Source organism: Vanessa atalanta, chromosome 9, assembly GCF_905147765.1.
Source record: "Vanessa atalanta chromosome 9, ilVanAtal1.2, whole genome shotgun sequence".
Classification (NCBI taxonomy): Eukaryota; Metazoa; Arthropoda; class Insecta; order Lepidoptera; family Nymphalidae; genus Vanessa; species Vanessa atalanta.
The window spans coordinates 6849642-6872697 of record NC_061879.1 but is presented as its reverse complement, the minus strand read 5'-3'; the positions used below and the strand labels follow the sequence as shown (position 1 = coordinate 6872697).

Below are 23056 nucleotides of genomic sequence, written 5' to 3'. Positions count from 1 at the left end.
GTAAATAATAATTATTTGAGTAAATGATCGGATATCTTTATAAATTTAAAGCGTTTTTTTTTACGGAAATCAATAAACGTGTCATTTTCATATAAGTAGACCAACGACAGTTGAGATGAAGTTCCGTATTATTTTTTTTGGTTTTTTTCGTGATAAAATAATAAAAAACATGAACGTGTACATTCTTAAAAAACTTTCCGTAAAGTAATTTTTTGTTTTCTTTTTATTTGTGACAGAAATAACCTAATATGTGTGCTACTGTTATTTAAAACACCATACTAATATTTTTAGGAGATATGATTTTTTTTTTTCAGTTACACGTTAAAAATACTTAACCAATGTATGCTATTTTAAAACTATGACACAATCCGAAAATGGTAACTTTATTCCAATTTACTTATTAGTATTAATTTATATAAAACAAATAATATATTATTTTAATACACAATTACAAATATGCAAATTTATAATTGTGTATTAAAGGTAGACTGTCTGACTAATGGATTGTACTAGTTTGTGATTATGATGTTCTCCTAATCGATTTGCAAGTTAATAACAAACTTTAATACGTATGAAATATTATAGAGTACAAGTGAGAAACACAGGTAGATACTATATCGTCACTGTCAGTCTCATAATCCGATGGTACGTCAAATCCGGCCTTAACTGAGAGAATTCAGGTGCAGGGTCAAAGACTTTTAACATTGAGTAATCGTCGAGGCGCGGGAAACACGACAGTTTCTAAATTCGGATAGCAATTGTTATTTTTTGAACGAAAACAATAGCTGGAGCTAAAGACAGGACCTTTAGAGCATCCTTTAAAGCTAGCCTACCCTAGATGCTCTTGAATTTATTCTTATTCATTTTTATCACGCATGGCTTAATTGTGACAAGTAGTTTTCCATACATATGCTCTTACATATAACTAGTATAGTGCAATGATTCATTATTCCATTCCATATTATCTTTTTGCAAGATCTACTAGAGAAGCGTTCTACGAAAACTATGAACAATGAAAAAGCACCTGATTCTAATACTAATTATTTTCAAGGACACACACATGTCATTTTAGAATTTTAATTATAAAATAAATTAAGACCGCAATATTACATTAAAAATTTAAAATACACAATAAAATATATGTAAATTCATATAAAATAAATATTTAAAATGTAATGTTAAGTCAAAATTTTTATAGTCGCTTAAAGATAATGTGAAGAGAAGACTCCTACTTTATTTTAAAGTTAGCAATAAAATATCAAAGAAATATAATAAACGTGTCCCTTCTTTGGACGCGTAGCATAAACATTAGCATTAGCAGCCTGTAAATTTTCCCACTGCTGGGCTAAAGGCCTCCTCTCCCTTTGAGGAGAAGGTTTGGAGCATATTCCACCACGCTGCCCCAATGCGGGTTGGCGGAATACACATGTGGCAGAATTTCGTTGAAATTAGACACATGCAGGTTTCCTCACGATGTTTTCCTTCACCGCCGAGCACGAGATGAATTATAAACACAAATTAAGCACATGAAAATTCAGTGGTGCCTGCCTGGCTTTGAACCCGAAATCATCGGTTAAGATGCACGCGTTCTAACCACTGGGCCATCTCTAACGAAAATGAGAAGTGCGCTTCGTAAGAAAATGTGAAATAGGTATTCAGTATAGGTATGTCATAAATTATTATTATTGTTATACATACTCGTAGATCAAATTGCATCTCTGGCTCATATGGATATATTCATTAATGACTGAATTTAGTTACTTTGGTCGATTGGCCCGTAAGATTTTAAGGATAAGATAGTGTAAGAAACATTAGAGTGATGTGTGCAATTAAATCGAGTCGGTGGGCGATCAGACAAATGACTGCTTACGTACTAACAAGTTCCTAAAACCGGACTTTAAAACATTTTTTTCCAGGATCCAAAATAAATAAGCCCATGACCTCTAAATCGACCAATAATAAACAACACGGACGAAATATAGATAAAAACAATAAACATAAATAATACGTAGGTACCCATTTATCAATCTATTACATATAATAAAATTGGAGTTCTGTTTGTAATATTAAAATATAAATATAGTTAATAATATTTCTGTCAATCATCAATTTTGGTCTGTTTGTCTGTTTGTTCCGGCTAAACTCTGGAACGGCTGGACCGATTTTGACGGGACTTTCACTGGCAGACAGCTGATTTAATAAGGAGTAAGTTAGGCTACAGCAATAACTTTTTTGTTAAATTCAAACGAGCACGAAGTCGCGGGCACATCTAGTATTTTAAATTTATTTAGAAGTAATGGTAACGGTGTCCGTTTTTAAAACGTATAAAATTACACAAAGCTCTGTATCTGTGTGGGATTCATTTAACGAAGATTTTTTTCTGAGTTTTCGTGTACAATATATATATACAAGCAGCCACATTATTCTAATCAAAATTATTTTGTTATTCTCGTGAACTTTGCCTCGTAAAGTTGAAAAAATATTAGGTATAGAGTCCAAAATATTTCATCCGATGCATAATTACCGTGTGCATGCATTATAAGCTCGTGATTAAATTTAAAAACCGAATTAAACTGAACATTTTTAATTTTATTTTTGTACAAGTAAAAACATCGCTCCTATTAAAAATTTAAACAAGATTTAAAAAAATTAAAAATTGATAGTTTCTTACTAAATACAAATACTTAATATGAGTAGAATAAATGAAATGTCATTGCCGACCAAAGCCCTCGTTTAAAAAAACGTAGGCGAACAGACAAATAGACCTATTATGTACTTAAAAAAAGAAAACTTAATTAAATGACTTTGCAGAACAGATCAACTCTTTTTTATTTAAAAAACTACTAAATGCTTAAGAAGGGTAAAGTATAGGGGTATATTATACTTTTTTATTTAGTGGTAAGTGATCACAAACGCCGGTAGACATTGGTTCTGTTAGAAATATTATCTCTTCCATCGCCAATTTGCTACCAAGCTTGGAAAGTAAGGTGTTACTCGTATATCCTGTGCTTGTAGTTACACGAGAGAGTCTGCTTTTTAAAAGGTTATGCCAGTGTGGTTGGTGAAAACAACTATGGCAGAATTTCATACAGAACATGCTTCCTTTTCCTTTTTTTTCCTTGGTTTCCTTCACCACACACGCACGATATTTTATTTAATTCCAAGAGATCATCGTTGTTACAAACTATTGTGTTCATAAATTTAGATTATTGTCATTTGGGTGAACTTTTGCAGATAAACACGGCACACAACTTAACCTTTTATTATTAAATAAATAATATTAATCTAATCTAAATTATAAAACAAAAGTATGTTGGTAGTATTGAGGTAATAAAATATATAATTCAATTTAATAGCTACAAAAACAAAACCAAACGTAATTTATTCAAGTAGGCTTTGATAAGCACAAATCTGCTTTTAAATTGCCATTTTATAGAATTGTATTAAATGTAAACCACCTGTTCGGAATGTAGATTCTACCGAGAAAAACTGGCAAGAAAGTCAGTAGGTAGGGTTGTAAGTCTTTTGATTTTCGAAAGGAACAAAAAATTCCGCGAAGTCTTAAATTTTACTATCTATATGAGTTGTGACCTAATAGCGAACTGTTTTTGGTTAATTTGTAGTTTTTTGTTATTATAATTTTGTGCAAGAATAATAGTTGTGACATACCTATCTACACTATAATGTAGTATGATTTTAAACACAAATTAACCACATGGGAACAGTTTTAGTGCCGCTATATCTTCCACCCAGGCTCATATATGATGTCATTAAAGGACTTAGAATTATTTTTCATAGCATATCAATAAAAGTTTAACTGACGTGGTAGTTTTATTGAGGAAGGAAAGGAATATTTCGTTAAGTAAAAAAAAATCGCTGTCGCTTGACCTCACCGCTATTTTATGCCCACGATAAATTATTGCTGTCGTTTAAATAGCAGTTTTTTTTATTAATATCTTCTAAAATACGTCACATCAAAACGAGGTTAAACTTAAAGAACGTCCTTCATATAATATTTGACAATAACATTATTTTTTTCAAGTTTTAAAAAAAATTATAAAAAATATGTAAATTATATGTTATAATTATCAAAGTAAAATAATAAGCACAGGATTATACAATGTCAAATATAATTCAGCGATAGTAATAAAAAAAACTAAGCTTAAACATACAATATGTTATTGCATTAAGATACTAGACATTTTAGTAATATCCCCATTACCGTATTAACCATGTGCAAAATATCTAATGTAAGAATTAACTTCCTAACTCACTCGTGATATATCGATATCCGATTGATAAAGGCCGGCAACGCTACTGCAAGCCCCATTGTTGCAGATGAGCCTTCGACTCGTTTGCCATCTATACCATAAAAACGACTTACAATGATATATTTATTTATGTATGTATTAAATGCTGTAATAATTATAGTAATTTCATGATGTATCACGATGGTACTTTGCGGGCGAGTTTTGAATTTTTTCTTTGCGAATCTCACCAGGAATCTTACGAATTACTTTGAATGAATTTTTAGGTAACGTGTTCTGTGTGTACTTATTTATCCTTTGGTCGTGGCGAGGTACTATATCCAGGTTAACAAACAGAACCTACGAATCTTTCACGTTCAAAAATTACGCACTTCCCTTATAAGATTTCGAATCTTACTTCACTTTATGATGTTTTTTTCAGAATAAACTCCTCTTCATATTTCTGACTTCAAAAAAATTATAAAACTTATTCTAGAAGAAATTTCAAAAAGTATTACTTATATTACTCGTGTTATACGCTTCTCTCCTTTGTATGCTTTTGGACCCATCAATTTAAGCGAAGCGATCCGTCAGTCAGGCAGATTGTCTATCAGTGATAGACTTTTATGAAGCAACAGACGTAGAAACCAATCCACAAACAAATGCCTACTTCTCAAAGTATATTACTATTTCAAAGCTGAAGAGTATATTTATTTCTTTAAAAGCAATAATCTATCATCAGTTCGTCTTAAAATATATTTTTTCCATAGATAACACATTTTTATTGAGAACGAGAATATAATGGGGAACATAAAAATTGATATATAACAATGACCAGTGAAGGCGGAGCAATAACGCTTAAAACAAGTGAACCGCGAGGACCAGATAGTTTAATATACATGTGTATGTTTACTCAATATGAAAAAGGTGGGGTAATTATTTTTGCTGAAGGTGAAAGAGCAACGAACCTTAAATTATAGCAGACTACGCGTATTTCCTAACGATTTATGTTTTCACTTGGGTAATAATAACCATCCTCTATAATGCAATATATGCAAAAAACGTTGCAAATATGTGTAATGTCTGACACATATTATTATAGGTTTGTGTAAGACATGCGTGCACATATGCGGTTTTGTTTCTTGTTATTAATATTATAATGAGGGTTTAGAAATTTTCAGATTTACAAATTTTTATTTAAAACTATCGACTATTTATAAAATCATACTTAACTTGCGGGCTTCCTGAAGGTAAATGTTTGGGGCATATTTCACCAGCTTGCTCCATTACGGATTGATAGACGTACGGGTAGTAAAATATCATCCGACAATCACGAAATGAATTATAAACACAAAAAAAGTAAATAAAAATTCAGGTGTTATGTTGTGATATGGAACGGAACTAAACTTCTCATATTCTAGAAACTTCGATACTCTAGATATTTTTTTCAGAAATATTATACGGAATACAATCAGTGTTGCTGTAAACGATCTATCGGCAGGAAGTAATAGGAGTTAATGTAACCATAAATCCCAATTTCTTTCCATAAGCATTATTCGAAACGTCATTTATACGTCTAAAACTACTAGTCTAATTCAAATCTATACTTATAAATGTGAGGACTTAAAGTAATACCTAAGTGAAACAATTACTAATACAATCTTCATAAAACTTATACCATAAAATGCAGCGCGTATCGGAGAAGGTTTAAGTACATAATTTTAATATACATATGTAAGTATAAGTAGTTGCGCTTCGCAGTTTCATTCGCTTTAACTTGATAACTAACATGATAAGCGTAAAGTTCTTGTAAAATAAACGATAATTTAATCTCCATAAAAACGCATATATAATACATTTTAAATATTGACTTTAATATTGATAATTCACTAATTTTGCTTGACAACTTAATAGTTATTATTATAAAGTGCTAATGCACTTTATAATAATAAGTGAACATTTAATTACTATTATATTCTTACTACATACTTATAAATATAGTTTATTGTCGAAGGTTTTAAATTTAATTTTTCTATAGACGTATATATTTTATCTTGGTGGTAGGACTTTGTGAAAGCCCGTCTGGTTAGGTACCACCCACTCATCATACATTCTACCGCTAAACAGCAGTACTCAGTATTGTTGTGTTCCGGTTTGTAGGGTGAGTGAGCTAGTGTAACTACAGGCACAAGGGACGTAATATCTTAGTCCCCAAGGTTGGTGGTCCATTGGCGATGTAAGGAATGAACCACTAACCATCAGGTGGCCCATTTGCTCGTCCGCCAGACTACATAATTAAAAAAAAAGTTCTTTAAACAAAATCGCTCGTATCGATTTCGTTAATATTGATCTCAACGTTGTATAGCATATTATGGTAAATTTACAAAATATTTACAGTCTAGACATAAATATACTGTATAGCCTGTCTCTTCTCAAATTTACCTCTTCAAGTTTATCTTAATGACAAATTGCCATGATATAATCAGATTAGTATTTTTTACGGGAAACCGAAAAAATAACGATAAAACGCACCTATTATTTTTTTAATCGCGGCTCGAATAAAAGAAAAAAACAGGGCTTCTAACCGAATAAATTATTATTACGTTTAAAAACACAATTAAATATTGATGCATTTAATGAGTGCATTATATGTTAATCAAGCTAAAGTTACCGTGTCTAACTAATATCAATTTTAATGTTAGATAGATAATTATTATTCCCATGATAGGTTCCGGGTCGAGATAACTCAGTGGAAGAAATCGATGATGGCTTGTTCAAATTTGAGCGGCACTGGGTTTTCATGTACTTATCATGTATTTAAAAAGTATATTATGAAAAAAAAATACCTAACCGTCACGGGATGGCCGACGGATATTTTCAAGTGTGCGCATCGAACTTATTTGTTATTGAATTAAAGAAAACCATTAAATAAAATGGAGTAAAATAATTAAAAACACTTTTCGCATTACTAAAATATATATATTATTCTGATTATAAAAATAATATAACAATGAAGTATATTATACTAAACGCGCTACGCACACATAAGTGACTAGAGAGCAGCGACAACACACCAATAGAAGTTTTACAACATAAATACTTATATTTCCCTGTAGAACATCGATAAAAAGTGCAATTATTAAATTTGTTTTTTCCCTAAAGATAATGTACCACAACAAATAAAGCGAAAAACAATAAACGTATCGTTCACGATAAAAGTGTGTGTGCACACATGGAAGTGATAAAACGAAATACAATCAAAATGAATAATTACATTAAAACAATTGTAATTAACCCAACATATTTATTGCATCCGATCATTGTGTGGACTTATAAAATAAACCAGCAGCTTAGTACCTACTTAATATGCGTCCATTATTGTTTGTAACAAGTTAACGTATTGCAGCAGTAATTACAGCTTTATACTGTGTTAATAAGGACCGGCGGTGGTCACGACGGTCATTACTAGATATGCGAAAATAATTACATCGCATCAATACGATGACCGGACATAAGAGACCTATAATTAAGATAAAATTGACTTTGCTGCAACTAATGTATCGCTTGATAAGATTTTAGTCGTCACTTCACTTTTCTTTTGTCAGTGACACCCTGTCCCTATATATCCTAAGCTACCTCTAAGACAAAATTAATTACGACTGGCCTGTAACCGTGATTAGGTAACAAACAGACAGTCGGAGTAACTTTTGAATATTTAAATATTGTCTGAACTCTAATTTATGTCGGAGAAATCAAAATATTTGCAGTCTCAACATATAGATACAACTTTAGATATTGGAAACACGGACACCGCTGATACAATAATTTCTACTACATTTACATAAGAATAATTTACATCGAGGAACTAAATAAGAAGCACTTGGGTTATAATGATTAGTTATAAAAAACAGTTAATTTTTTATAAAAATAAACCTAAAATACAAAACATTATCAAAATACAAAACCTGAACCAAATAGTTGCAGCTGTTTCAGATTTTTTTTTATTGTGTAGGTTGCGGACGGGCATATGGGCCACCTGATGGTAAGTAGTCACCACGGCACATAGACATTCGCGCTGTAAGAAATATTAACCATTCCTTACATCGCCAATGTGCCATAACTTTGGGAGCTAAGATGTCCGTTGTTCCTGACACTGTACACTGGCTAAGTGACCCTTCAAACCATTACCCAATATTACTGCTTAGTGGTAGAATATATAATTAGAGGGTGGTACCAACACAAACGGATAGGTATTACTTAATATTATAAGGTACACGAATTAAAAATAGCTGCTGTAAAAAGCATGACTGTGCGGAATGTTACAATTGTATTATCAGAAAATGACATTCAATATCCTCAGCTAGGAGGTAATATCAATACCCTATTAAGTATTATTTTAAACAATCTTTTATTATTATAATTATATTATTATAAAATTTAATCATATTCTCTTAATTAAAAATGACCAAAAGACCTTCAAACTCTATCAAATGAAACGAAACGGTTGCGATACAAAATATTCATTTTATTATTATTCATTTATTTAACTTTTAATAAAGTCTTATAAATATACAAATACAAATGTATAGGAAGGTATCGACAGAATGAAAATAATTTTAGAAGTCAATTGGCATAAAAAAATATCGATAAATGATTTATTCATGCTGCGTCTTCTCAGACGAACGAACGTCATTAAACTTGAACGATAAATAATCGACACACGTCAACACGATTTTCCGTTCGAGTATTTAATATTTGTTGAGTTAGTGTTTTAAACATGATTATATATTTTACCAAAAACTGCACAATATGTACACGTATAACGCCCCTAGCTAATAGGCAAACGCAATTATCTGTATTATATGTATTTATGACTTACTTGATACTTTATATCTCAAGTAACTATGAGTTATGAGTTTGACTATGACTTCATAGTTTTTATAAAGCTAACTACTATAGCCGTATTATCATACAAAATAAAATAAGTCACCACAAATTAAAACGGTTGTGTCCCGACGGATATTTTAAAATAAGTCGTATAATATTTGTTAAATTGTGCAATGAATTATAATCGATATTATTTTTAAAAGTTTGTTTTAAAAAGTTATAAATAGGGAAAATCAATGTTATTATAGATTTGGTACTTGATTTGAGACTATTTATTTTTATAATATTTAAAAAAAAAACGATTATTGAGTAAGTGTTCCATGTGCTAATTTAATTCGTTTACCACAAAATTTCAGTAAATAAGTTCTTTACGTAACGGTTTTGGCCCAGTATGAGCACGGCGTAATTAAATAACACACTGCGAGCGTAACTAACTTCACAGCAACAAGAACTCGACCAAAGGACAGAGAACTATAATATATAAAGATGAAATAGAAATAGACTAACAACCTAATAAAGCCTATCAGTATATCCTTTTAACAATCATGCGTAATATTTACGCAAATGGGCCAACTATATACTTTATACATTGGCGCTGTAAGATATATCAACACTTTTCTTTTAATGTGCCACCACATTGGGAGTCAAGATGTTGTTTGTAGATATACTGACTTACTCAACTTTAAACTGGAACACAACAATACGAAGTATTGCTGTTTGGCGGTAGAATATCTAATGAGTAAGTTGTACCTATTCTTCTATCGAACTGTTGGAACTCGATAAACTCAATAACTATCAAACACATTTTCAAATGGTTGAAAACCAATAGACGGAACAATTATTGAGATTTAGATGTACAATTCATTAAAGTTTTGTTTGAAATGGATGATATAAGACTACTTAATAGGTACATATGTGTGTATGATATAAACGTTTGTAGACCCTCGTTCTACTCGTGCGAAGCCGGTACAAGAAGTATAAAAGTAGTACAAGAAATATATACACAATATAAAGACAGTTAACAAACTACACTGCAGTTGGACAAGAAATTACGTTACATTGAAATAAAATGTGAAAATACAGTCACTAAATATTAAAAGTGAAATATACAAATAAGAACTCGCAATCATATTGTGTTTAAAAAATTAATAACAAATAATAATTTATCTGCTAAATCAGCCCCTTATCTCTTCCGTCACATTCTAAAGGGATGATAACGATATGGAAGCCTATGTTTGAAATTTGTTTGATTTAATATAATTAGCAATAGATAATAAAGAATATTGTAAATATATTTATCAATATCTAATAATATATAATTTTTCCACTGTTCAAGTAATTATATAATTTAATACATAATAAAAAAAAACTAGTAGATGGTTAAACATTTTGTCCTTAATTACAAACTAGAAGTAACTTTCTGCTTACGAAATAGGGCTAATGGGCCAATGGCGTATTATGTATAAATAAAGTGCAACTTTCTCATTTACTGACCATATTCAATCTTTTATTTTACATAGTAATGTATGTAACATGTACGTAATGTTATATACCTTACTTTTTATAAGGTTAAGATTGTACATAAAAATGTAAGAATATTTTTTGAAATATCAATGTTGTAACTATTTAATTTTATTGTTACAGAAACTAGGAATATTTTAAATGGTGTAAATGGATGCTTTAAACCGGGACAACTCACGGCCATCATGGGTCCGTCCGGTGCTGGGAAAACGACTCTGCTGAATATTCTAGCCGGCTATTCGTAAGAACAAAAATATTTTACTCACTGATATAGTAATTATAACGGATTACAATTAAAATCATTTAATATTTCTTAGTTCTAGTTTTATTAAACTAGACGAATTAAAATAGCCCAGTAATATTTTACTGGGCTATTTTAATTTGATTTTAAAAGTAACATTAAATATAAACGTTGTATACATTCAAATTCTCGCCCACTCAGATCTTATCTAAAATACCTCTTACAAAATTTATGCTTTCAGTAGTAATTACCGAAAAATGTATTTTAACTCTAATTTAAAAAAAAAATGTCGCTTTTATCACTAGAACAAAAGGAGCGAAAGGCGAGATAACAGTGAACGGCGTGTGTACATGCGCGTCGCAGTCCACCGGACGAGGAGGCGCGAGATATATCCGCCAGCACGATGATCTCCGCGTACACCTTACCGTTTACGAATCCATGTCTCTCGCCGCTGCACTTAAACTGGCCGATTTCAAGTCGCAAGAACGCAAAGAGAAAGTAAGTCAGTATTTAGTGAACATAGATAGTGAAAGTTGTGTCATTATTATAAAAGTGTCCACTTATTGATCGTTATGTTATATAATAAGCTTAATATTATTCGACATAAAAATATACTATCTTACTAAACAAGATTTACTCAAATTGTAAGTTATATTTATACGAGTTTATTGAATAAAGTCTTCTACGACAAATTATTTCAACTTTAAACCAGGTAGAAACTACTAATCCGATTGATATGAAACTTTAACACAATAATAAATTAAGTTGAGTTTGAAATGTATTCGATTCCAACTCACGTAGGAAGGATGGATTACTTGATAATTCCAATACATAAAACGGTTGGTTACAACGATAGCTTTTATTATTCAGCTGCAAAAATATAAAATAGCCTGCACAGTGCACTCACCTCTCTGCGTATAAATGCACAAAAAACATTCATATGAAATTACAATTTTGTTATTTTTAGTTTTAAATACAGAATTATTGTACAGTATACACTACAGAGTTTATTAAAACAGTAGAAGTGCAAAAGGTTCTTTAATTCTATCTAAAATTTAAGTATAACGGACATACCCTTACCAAATTCAACAGATTTTGTATACAGACTCATATATTTACAAGTTTTAACTTTGATATCAACTATATTATATCATCGATTGCTTTGAATTTATAAAAGTAAATAATTACAGACAACTGGCTCTGAAACCTTTTACTTATTCTGTTACTAAGCAGGATGTATATTTAAGAGAACGCACTTGAAAAGGAGTACCTCATGCGGCAAGATCTATTAGCACATGATTGCTGGCTAAGGCAATACACATGGCGCGTTGCTGTTTTTTTTTTACTGTTCGCTCAGTCGTCGAAATTCGGCTCAAAAGTTTGACAAAAACATGTTCAAATTTAAAAAAGTATACCTTGTTTTTTTTTATTCACGTATTTTCTTCAATAACTAAAAGAAAAAAAGAAAATCGCTGGATAAAGGAAGAAATAAGTTTTGAGCTGTTTTTGTCTAAATAATAGACTATCTCTCCGGCTTTTAGGTAAATAAGAGTCTAAATAAAACGTTCTTATTGAATTTATTATTGATATTTTTTATTGCCAGGTACCACCTTAACCGTATACAGAAAAACACACCTTTAAAAATTGTTAGAAGATCACAAGCAAACATTGAAATAAAACTAGTTTTTAACGGATTTAATCGCGTATATTAATTATTTTGCCCGTGACCACGAACACTGCAAAGTGCTCGAAACGTCGGGATGTTAAAATAATTAATATACGCGATTAAATCCGTTAAAAACTAGTTTTATTTCAATGTGTAATAATCGCGAAAATCTAAGACAACATCACAAGCAAACATTCACATTTATTTATATACATATGACAGGCAACATTTTCAAATATGAAAGTTTTAAAGTCTTAAACGACAACATAGTTATCTTTATTACACAATGTACATAATGAAGAAATAACATAAAAGTAGTGAGTTCCATCTTTAACAGCTTAGCAGTTTTAGATTGACTTGAGATCAAAAAATGTACTGTCTATTAATATTCGTATAATTTAGAAATTTACTCAAGTATTAAATAAACTTGTTTCATTTTTAGGTATTGGAAGTCTTGGCGCTTTTGGGTCTCAGTAAAACTTCTCGGACACTTTGCAGAGATCTATCCGGCGGTCAAAAAAGGAGGCTAGCTGTTGCTCTTGAGCTATTATCAGACCCATCATTACTATTTCTCGATGAACCAACTACGTAAGTACTTAAATCAACTGATCCTTAGCGGCTTAAAATCTACTTTCCTAACCATTAGTAAGAGTAAGATGGCCAATAACCTCGACAAGTCAAATGAATCTGAAAAAATACAGTTTGAAAAAAATTTTTAAACGTAAATTTTTCTATATTTTGCACACAGAACAATATAATTTGGCCACTGGTATTAAAAAAACTACCTTATACATTTACCACATCTATTTTTTGCTGAATATTTTCCTAATCGTAATATATTAAGGAACCATTTGTATATTTTAGCGGATTAGATTCTTCAGCGTCGACATCTCTCATTGCCCTTCTCAACGGCTTAGCACGTGGAGGTCGAACTCTAGTGGCCACCATACATCAACCCTCTGCACTCCTTTTCGATAAGATTGATTCTATCTACTGCTTAACATCTGGGAGTACGCTCTACTCTGGTCCACGAGTTCACCTCATTCCATCTCTGGACAGCGCTGGTTTAAGATGTCCGCCATATCATAACCCAGCTGATTTCTGTAAGTGAAAATTTATTTCATATATTTTTTTTCCAAAATGAACTAAATAAGTCTTTCGCATCACAATGATAATAATAAAATGTTATAAAACCGTTTGTAAACGATTGGCGAGCCGTTAGTAACTTACCATACAGTTTTCTAGTATTCAACCTTCGATTCGATCGCTATAATACCAATGACATTGGACAGAGTTAAACATTATTGCATTGTTTTCAATAATTAATTCTAACCTAATTTCTTAAATTGAATATTAACTTAGTAATAAATATTTATTGATGAATAAACATTACATGCATTAATATATTCGCCTTTTTTTAAATCTTCAACGAAGTGTTGTCATAGAGGTTATATAAATGTAATTTTAATATTGCCATAAATTATACAATTATATAATTATGATATTTATTTTACGGATTCTACTATTTACATAAATATGATGGTAAATGTTGCAATAACTTTTTCACAAGTCATATCATGCATTCATAATTAAAAAAAAAACTAAACTGCCTTGTACTTGATGTGTTATTGAACTTGAAATCAATCTATTAATATCGATGGCTGTACATCACAAGGTAATCCCTTTAATGGATTTGATTGGAGGATATAAAGCATAGACCATGTCTAAATGTCAGTTATTTCCTCCATTGACTTCCCAATGAGGAAAGAAAAAAGATTTTATTAATGAGAAACCATCTCGATTGCGAATTATTTTTATCGATTTTAAAAGTATCAATGCCAGTAAATCCCGACATACGTTAAAGCAGCAATAGTACCTATGAGTATCTGAGCTGTCGGTGGTATATTAATATTCCAATTTAGTAAAATATATTTGATTTAAATATCGGTCACTAAAAATACCTGTATACTATGTATATCTTCCTTGATAGGCTTTTTTTATAAAGTAATGTGAAATCATTAATCGGTAATAATAATAATAATAATATATATTTTCTGGCGATAACAGAGCGCTATCGCGGTGCTTTGTTTTCGAACTAAGGTCGGGGAATAAAAACAGTTAATAATAAAAATGTAATAAATTATCCGTTATTTTTAAATTCATTTGTTTCTGACATATCAGGGAAATAAAATATTCTGCCGATCGGTATTTTTAATCTATTTTAAGCAAATACTCACTCAAATCAGTAATTCTTACCTGTGTTTGAACCCAATTTAAAGAATTAATACTAGAATTAAATAACCTCAGAGTAAAGGTCTTATTGATCTTATTCTGAAATCTTTCTTAGTTATGTGCGATTAACTTAACATAACTTGTGCACCTTTGAAAATAATATAGCAAATATTTTGTAATGATATTTTATAATTGTATTTTAATATATTTTTATAGTGATGGAAGTAGCCTCTGGAGAATATGACGTTGACTTGAACAAAGCCGCTAAAGCGTTGCTTCAATACAAGCCTGAATCTACCTCTAGGGAATGGGAAGATGTGCCAGTTATATCAACGTTCTCTAATACACTCAGTAAGTATAATAGTTTGTGAATATTGCGTGACAATTATTATGAACTAAACCCTTTTAAAAGTAAATATACTAATTATTTTTAATTTATTTGTTTTTGTGATTAGAATAAATTAGTTCACACAATGTGGAATATGATGAAATGATACTGACGATACATTATATGACTTCCTAGAAAGTGTACGAAGCTATAATTTCGAGCCATTTAAAGTAACATACATTAGAGTATACAATATATATTTCTTTAAAAAATTGTGTAGGTATGGATACCGAAATGAAAGACAAACAAATAAGAAGCAACAAGAAATATCAAAAGAACTATTCGAATAGACCATCTGGATACTTGAAACAGACATGGATCCTGCTTTACAGGAATTATTTAATAACGACGAGAAATTACGTGAGTTCAATATTTTTTTTTTATATTATTTACACCTATTAATACCCACAAAACGATCTCTTGACTATTTATATTTTATCTATAATTTTTGCTCAAGATAACACTTTTTCAGTCTTTAAATACGTCTATATATTAACTTGCAAGATTAGGTGGTAATGCTCCATATTATGACTAGAAAATAATTGCAATCAAACTCAACTGAAATCATTAATTTGATGTCTTTGCAAATATTTCAGTCTCTATTCCTGTATCGAGTGGCAGCTCATGTCGTGATCGCCCTGATATTTGGATATTTGTACTCGGGGGTTGGCAGTGAGGCTAGCAGCGTTCTTGGAAATTATGTCTACTTATACGGCTCGATGTTGCTCGTAGTTTATACTGGAAAAATGTCTGTCACATTGTCGTGTAAGTTTTAATTATTCTATTTATTTTTTATCAACCGTTAAAAATATAAAGACGCACATTAAAATTGCTTTTTCACTAGAACATATAATATTATATCCCGAATTTTTGGAATGTAACATATTGTTTCTAAGTGTAGAGGGTATCTTCTATAGAGATGGCCCAGTGGTTAGAACGTGTGTATCTCTACCGATGATTGCGGGTTCAAGCCCAAGCAAGTATCACAAAATTTTTCCGAGCTTACGTAATTTGTAATTCATCTCGTGCACGGTGGTTAAGGAACACATCGTGAGTAAACCTGCATGTGTGTAATTTCAATGAAATTCTGCCATATGCGTATCCAACTTGCATTGGAGCAGCGTGATAAAATAAGTTCCAAACCCTCTCCTCAAAAGGGAAACAAGGCCTTTGCGCAGCACTGGTACAATTACACACTGCTACTTTAATCTTCTATAGAAACTTCTAGTGTATAATATTGTAAAAATTAGACTTACATCTATAACATCTTTCATGAAAAGAGGTGAAGTATTTAAACGCAACTGTTAGCTTTGATAAGTAAGGCACTTACGAAGTATTTTTTTTCACTTCTGATGAAATTCCTCGTCAATTATTTATTACATAACTTTCTAGGAAATAATGTTAAACGAAATATCAAAGAGCCGAGGCCCAGTGGTTAGAACGCGTGCATCTTAACCGATGATGTCGGGTTCAAGCCCAGGCAGGCACCACTGAATTTTCATGTGCTTAATTTGTGTTTATAATTCATATCATGCTCGGCGGTGAAGGAAAACATCGTGAGGAAACCTGCATGTGTCTCAAAGGGAGAGGAGGCCTTGGCCCAGCAGTGGGAAATTTACAGGCTGTTTATGTATATGTATGAAATATCAAAATGATAATATTGTATTTTGTTTTATTAATTATTTTATTTCGTTTCAGTTCCTCTGGAGATGGATATATTAAAAGGCGAATACTTTAATCGATGGTATAGTTTAGGACCTTACATATTTTCAATATTAGCCGTGGAGTTACCATTTCAGGTACATTAATCTTCCTTTATTTGAAATATTAATACTTTTATAAATGAATGTATTATTTATAATAATTATGTAAAAAAATTACATTAAGAGACGTTTTTTTTTTTTTAATAAACAAAATTATTAGCTTCTAATTTAAATTTAATAAAGCTTATAATTCAAATTTTATTTATATCGAATAATGAGAAATAAATCATCAAATAATATATAAAAATATTAAATCTTTATCAGAAAAGTTACAGTAGTTTTCTACGTTGTCTTGGGTCTGGGTGTTTGTTGGTACCGTCGTTACTTCTGATTTCCATAACACAAGTGCTTTAGCTACTTACATTGGGATCAGAGTAATGTATGTGATGTTGTCCAATATTTATTAATATTATTTATTACATTAAATCTATTCAAATAATACAGAAATATCGACCTTAATAATTTACTCTCCAGTTAATTCGTATATATTTGGACATAATAAAAAAAATACCAATATATTGTTTTAGATAGGAAACAAGCTACGTATTCCTTCTATCGGTTATACCAGTTTTTATTTACTTTCATCCCTAATTTTTTTAAATAATATTCCACCCATACCCTACATGATTGTGTTATTGCTCTTACAGATGATATCATGTGTTTCGTACGTCGTCTTGTCATACTGGCTTACTGACAACCCGCTTGAATCAACTCGAGCAACCCTATTTCTTGCCACAATAGTTGCCACTTCGCTCTGCGCTCAAGCATGGGGATATTTTATTGGATCTACAACACCTACAAAGGTAACTTTATATAATTTAAGCTATAGACAGTAACATACATTTGGGCAATGATTGCTGAACAAAGACGAGAAGGTGTACAGGTTACAGGTACAAAAGGGGTTAGTGAATACATATGTAGCAAATTTTCTGATAAATGCAAGTTTCATCGGGTGCGCTCATATTAAGAATTTTCCTTCAATACACTTTTGGCACATGATAAATCAATGACTCTTGTCCGAATATATTTGCGAATAAGTTGTTCCGAATGTAAATTTATATCCTATTTAATAGCATATCAAAAATGTATATCGATTATACCTAAAAGGTGTGCAGATAACATCCATATCATTTTAACCATGAACACGTATGTAATAAAGGCTTAATCCACCTAGCAAGCAGTTCATAAAATTTGGTTCATTTGACTGATTCTAATAATACGAGTATACCTTCTGATGTATATCTCTTTTTTTTATGTTGTTAAAATCCGCACTTGGGTACGGCAGGCATTCTTAATTACAACGGCATCCAGGTAGTCGATTATTCACGCAGATTCATTATTCTGTATTATACATTTGTATGCGGATATCTTTATTACCTCACTCTCATAATCTGATGGGATATATTTATCCGAAGCAATCGCCGAGATCAGACGTAGGGACATAGCATAACCATACATTATTTCTGAAACGCCTTGCATAATTTAATAACACCAACTATTAACCCCGTAAAATATTAACTTAATATTATTTACGGGCCTGACTCACGATATCGACTACTTAACATCATTTAAACTACGTGAAACCTCAGCTCGTAAAACAAAAGATTATATCTATAATATAATCTTTTGTTTTTATTATTGCATGATGCATTTTATTATTAACAAAAAGACACGTCGTTTCGCACTTGCTTGAATTCGCTTTTAGTTTTGTATTTGCTTTTCGTGAATATATTATGTACTCAAAGTACAATTTACGTTTGCGATTTTCCTTATACTTGTATCAATAGAATACATTTTTATATTACAGATTGCTGTTTTCATAGGCCCAGTACTTGCCTGTCTATTTTCCGTATTTGGTTTCTGCTTATCGTTAAGGGACACACCATACTCGTTCCGATGGCTCCACCATATCTCTTACTTTAGAGCCGGCTTTCACGTCGCTGTGCACTCCATATACGGATTTAATAGAACGAAAATGCACTGCGCTAAAGGTAAATATAAGTTTTGTACTTCATATTACGTCGTGGTACTGCTAGAAACGTCTTTCAGTTTTTTTTTTTATTTTATTAACGCCATTTAGACTTATTTATAATAATTTCAAATACTTTTTAAAATAATTTTAACTACAATAGTTAAATTTATTTTTCGATTGCAAAATAAACTTGAGTCAGAAGTTTACAACAATAACACAAGCGGGATCGATGCCTTTCAAATCACTGCACGGTCCTTCATTGAGCCTTTGAGCACTGCTGAGCCATTATCTATAGAAGTATGATAACGAATACAATGTATTTTTATCAAAATACTTAAATTAAATTCCAATACATCAAAGATTATATCGATTTTCAATATCCTCTATCGAGGTATTAATGTGCAGGTTATCGAGTAATTAAAACTTATTCACCAATTAATTAATCATGAAATAAAAATTGACATTTATAATATATTTTTTTATTAATCGTTGGTGAGCAGCCTGGTGAATACATCACCTGCTGTTTAATTGATCACCTCCACTCATAGACATTGATACTGTTTAAGTAGTTACCATTCCTTACATCACCAATGCACCAAAAAATAGGAACTAATATTGGCTATTGCCTATAGTGTCCTGGCTCGCTCACGCTGCTAAGTCGAGTACAACAATATTAAGTATTCCTGTTTGGTGGTAGACTATGTGATGAGTGGATGGTACCTGCCTAGGCCTACCACCAAGTAAAATGTATATGCATATAATTATAACACGTTGTTGTGTTTAATGATTCTGAACTAATACAATTTCTTAACAAACTTTCTTAATTTTGCAATTAATTTTCTTTGCAGAATATTGCCACTATATAACGCCAAGCAAATTCCTCGTTGAAATGGATATGGCTACCATAGATGTTGGTGTTAATATGGCCATCGTGCTAACAACAACAGTTTTGATGCACATATTAACCTGTGCGACGCTCTGGTATCGACTCAACAAAAGATGAAGTCATCAGCTCGTGACGGATTCGACTTGACTTATAATTTAATTTATGCTTAGATAATAATTAAAATGTGATAAACTTAAATATTATATGGGATAAATACCTCAAATATTTTTAAGTCCTTGGCTTGTGGTAGTTTAGAAACAGCTTATTGGACAAATATAGAGATGCAAAAAATCCTGGTGATAAAATTATCATTTTAGTAAATAGGAATATAAAATTTGATATTTTATGATTTGCATATGTAATGCTACAACCCTTTTTAATGTGGAATATGTGTGATAAAATAAAAAATCAATTGAAGGCAAGAAAATTCAACGAAAATTCTTTAAAAAAAATTGATATGAATTGATTGATGAAATATTTAATGCGTAAATTTTTACACCAAAGTAAATAGAACTGGTGTGAACGGGAAATATATTTAATGATATTTATAATCTGTATTAACATTATTTCGTAAAAATCATAATTTATGTACTTACCGAAGGTTTCAAAGCTTTATTGGAATTAAATTTACCAGTAAGTAGATTAAGATTTAATTTTAAATTATTTGACAGTAATTTTAATAAGATTGGTATAAATAGTTTGACTGTTTTGCGCAATTTAAATTCAATTTCAAAATGTTGTTTTTTTTTTGTTAAATAAAATCTTGTTTCTCTTTTATTTATATTGTGGTGATTATAATCTTACATAAAACTGCATTACTATTTATAAGATATATCTAAAACAACTATTTTTCAATGGTGACGGAGCTGAAGAACCTTTATTTTATTTGTTTTAACTAAGAAACGAGAGTTCGGTGTAAAAGTGCTTTCGACAATTATCTAAGCCATATCTAACTTCTCTTTCATCCAAATTTATTTATTATTTCAAATCGTCAAAAACAATGTAATTTGATAGGTAATGTAAAAACAAGGCATTTTCTTATATTCAATTCTTAGTCACCTGATAAATTTAAATACAAATTTAATTTCTATACTTTTTGTCTTTATACAAACCTGTCCTATCCTGAATTAACAATTGTTATTTAATGATATACATTACAGTATCAATTAGGTTCGCCATATATTAAGTACAAGCATCCTATTGACAGCTTGCCCACCAGTTCCCTAACTATAACAAGAAAGATAAGATAGAAAAATATTAAAACATTATGTTAAATATTGGTGCTAATAAGCTTTTGACGAATTACTTTAACAACAAAATATATTTTATTAAAAAAGGAAATTTGTTTTATTTTAACATTTTTAATTTTACATTTTTTGCAACATAATTAAACATGATTATATTTAAATATTATCGAAATACTATTATACATTTACTATGATACACCTTTTTATTTATATATTTTTTTTTTATTTTAATAAGTTTTATATAACCCAATCATACAAAAAATAATTTACTTACACAATTAGTCGACCTCATTGCAGGATTTGTAATCTTTGTATGTATATAATTAGATTTAAATATAAGTACTTACTATCTTAAAGGCGAAATTAAGCATTCGACCATTAGTAAAGTGATATCTTGAACTCTAAAGAGTTCAAAGATAATCAGCATAACAAAAATCTTACAGCACTGACAACTTAGAATTTTTTTTATCACAGCGAAGCCGAATAGTCAAGAGTTAAGATCCCTTTTAGTAGAGACAAAGAAATTTTAAAGACTTAGACATTATACTCAAACAAACCAAATATGAACCAGATATGATTTATAGTGTTACATACTAAAGTTGATCCTCTGTCAAATTATACTACGAGTGTAGATAAGAGTTACGTATGTAAATGATTATATATTGCAATACATATGCAGAGCTTGATAAAATGATTTCCTACTGAGACTCTCAGGCTGAATAAGACTTAGTGATACTCGATTCTGTTTAAAAATGTCTGACTCGGGGAAAATAGTTGTATTTGCTAGAAATTTGATATATCTTGAATAAACTGTCAGAGCTAGTAACAATGAACCTAAAGGTAGTCTGTCTGGAGCACACATAGAGCGACACAATAGGAAAGGAAAGAATATGTTCATGAATACATCGTGGTTGAACTGTGTTGTTCTTAAATGGTATAGTAATCGAGTTTGAAAGAAGAATATTAAGCGGAGTGAGAAACTTTAAACACTCATATTAATAAAAAATAGGTCAACGAAATAGCAATGTTACTATGGCATAGCTGCTAGTTGTGGTCAATGAGGAAAGAATAACAGTCTTGATAAACATAGATTCAGCATACCTTGATGTGTATGCTGAATAATAATGACAGTGTTAAGGATCATTGTTACAAGAGACGAAACAAAAATAGTTATAGTACAAAAACTTATAGAAGTTACGTAACAGTTTAATATAGATTTTATAACTGAAACGATAACAACAATCACGCCTAAACTGTACTATTTTATTGATTTTAATTTACGAGTTATAAATTTTAAATACACTTAAAAAAATAATTGCATATTAATAATTTTTTTATAGCTACATCATGATTCGTGACATCGTGAAAAAGATAAAAAAGGTGATATCATAAAGAAAAAAGATTAGAACTAAATTATTATATAAATTGGACCGATATGGCCCAGTGGATGGAGCGAAAGATTTTAACCAATCATTTGCGATCAATGTTCATATCGATCGTAAAAAGTAAATATACATTTTATATCATTCATAATAAAATAATCTAAACGTAAAAAACCTTTTTTAAAACAAACTTATTTAAATGCGCTACAAAGAAAAAAAATAAACTTTTATGTACTGTTAATTTATAACGTCATTTCACATTTGACACATTTAGCACAATTTATATGATATTAAAGCTTGTTTTTAAAAAGATTTTTTATTTTAAATTTATTTTTTACTTATAAGTAATTAAAATCGCATTCGTATTCTCAGCAAGTTCTTTCATTTGGTACCCATATTATATTATAGACACGTTCCTTGTTCACACACTACATCCATGTCTCATTAAGAGGACGCTCTACCCTACCCTCCCTCCGTACCTAACACGACCATACCACTTGGTGGTAGGGCTTTGTGCAAGCCCGTCCGGGTAGGTTCCACCCACTCATCAGATATTCTGCCGCCAAATAACAGTACTCTGTATTTTTGTGTTCCGGTTAGAAGGGTGAGTGAGCCAGTGTAATC

General features: G+C 30.6%; 1 protein-coding gene across 3 annotated transcripts in view; it reads left to right on the top strand.

The window, feature by feature from the left end:
- LOC125066115 (ATP-binding cassette sub-family G member 1) overlaps window positions 1–21126 on the top strand; it is a 36150-nt gene extending 15024 nt beyond the window's left edge. For all 3 annotated transcript variants that reach the window (XM_047674033.1, XM_047674034.1, XM_047674035.1), the window contains exons 3-13: window positions 10779–10896; window positions 11202–11394; window positions 13005–13150; window positions 13427–13665; window positions 15011–15145; window positions 15403–15542; window positions 15779–15947; window positions 16881–16981; window positions 17593–17748; window positions 18753–18936; window positions 19766–21126. In XM_047674033.1, the coding sequence (XP_047529989.1) occupies window positions 10779–10896; window positions 11202–11394; window positions 13005–13150; window positions 13427–13665; window positions 15011–15145; window positions 15403–15542; window positions 15779–15947; window positions 16881–16981; window positions 17593–17748; window positions 18753–18936; window positions 19766–19920 (1736 nt within the window). In that variant the 3' untranslated portion in view covers window positions 19921–21126. The remainder of the gene's footprint in view (window positions 1–10778; window positions 10897–11201; window positions 11395–13004; window positions 13151–13426; window positions 13666–15010; window positions 15146–15402; window positions 15543–15778; window positions 15948–16880; window positions 16982–17592; window positions 17749–18752; window positions 18937–19765) is intronic.
- Window positions 21127–23056: the final 1930 nt, after the last annotated feature.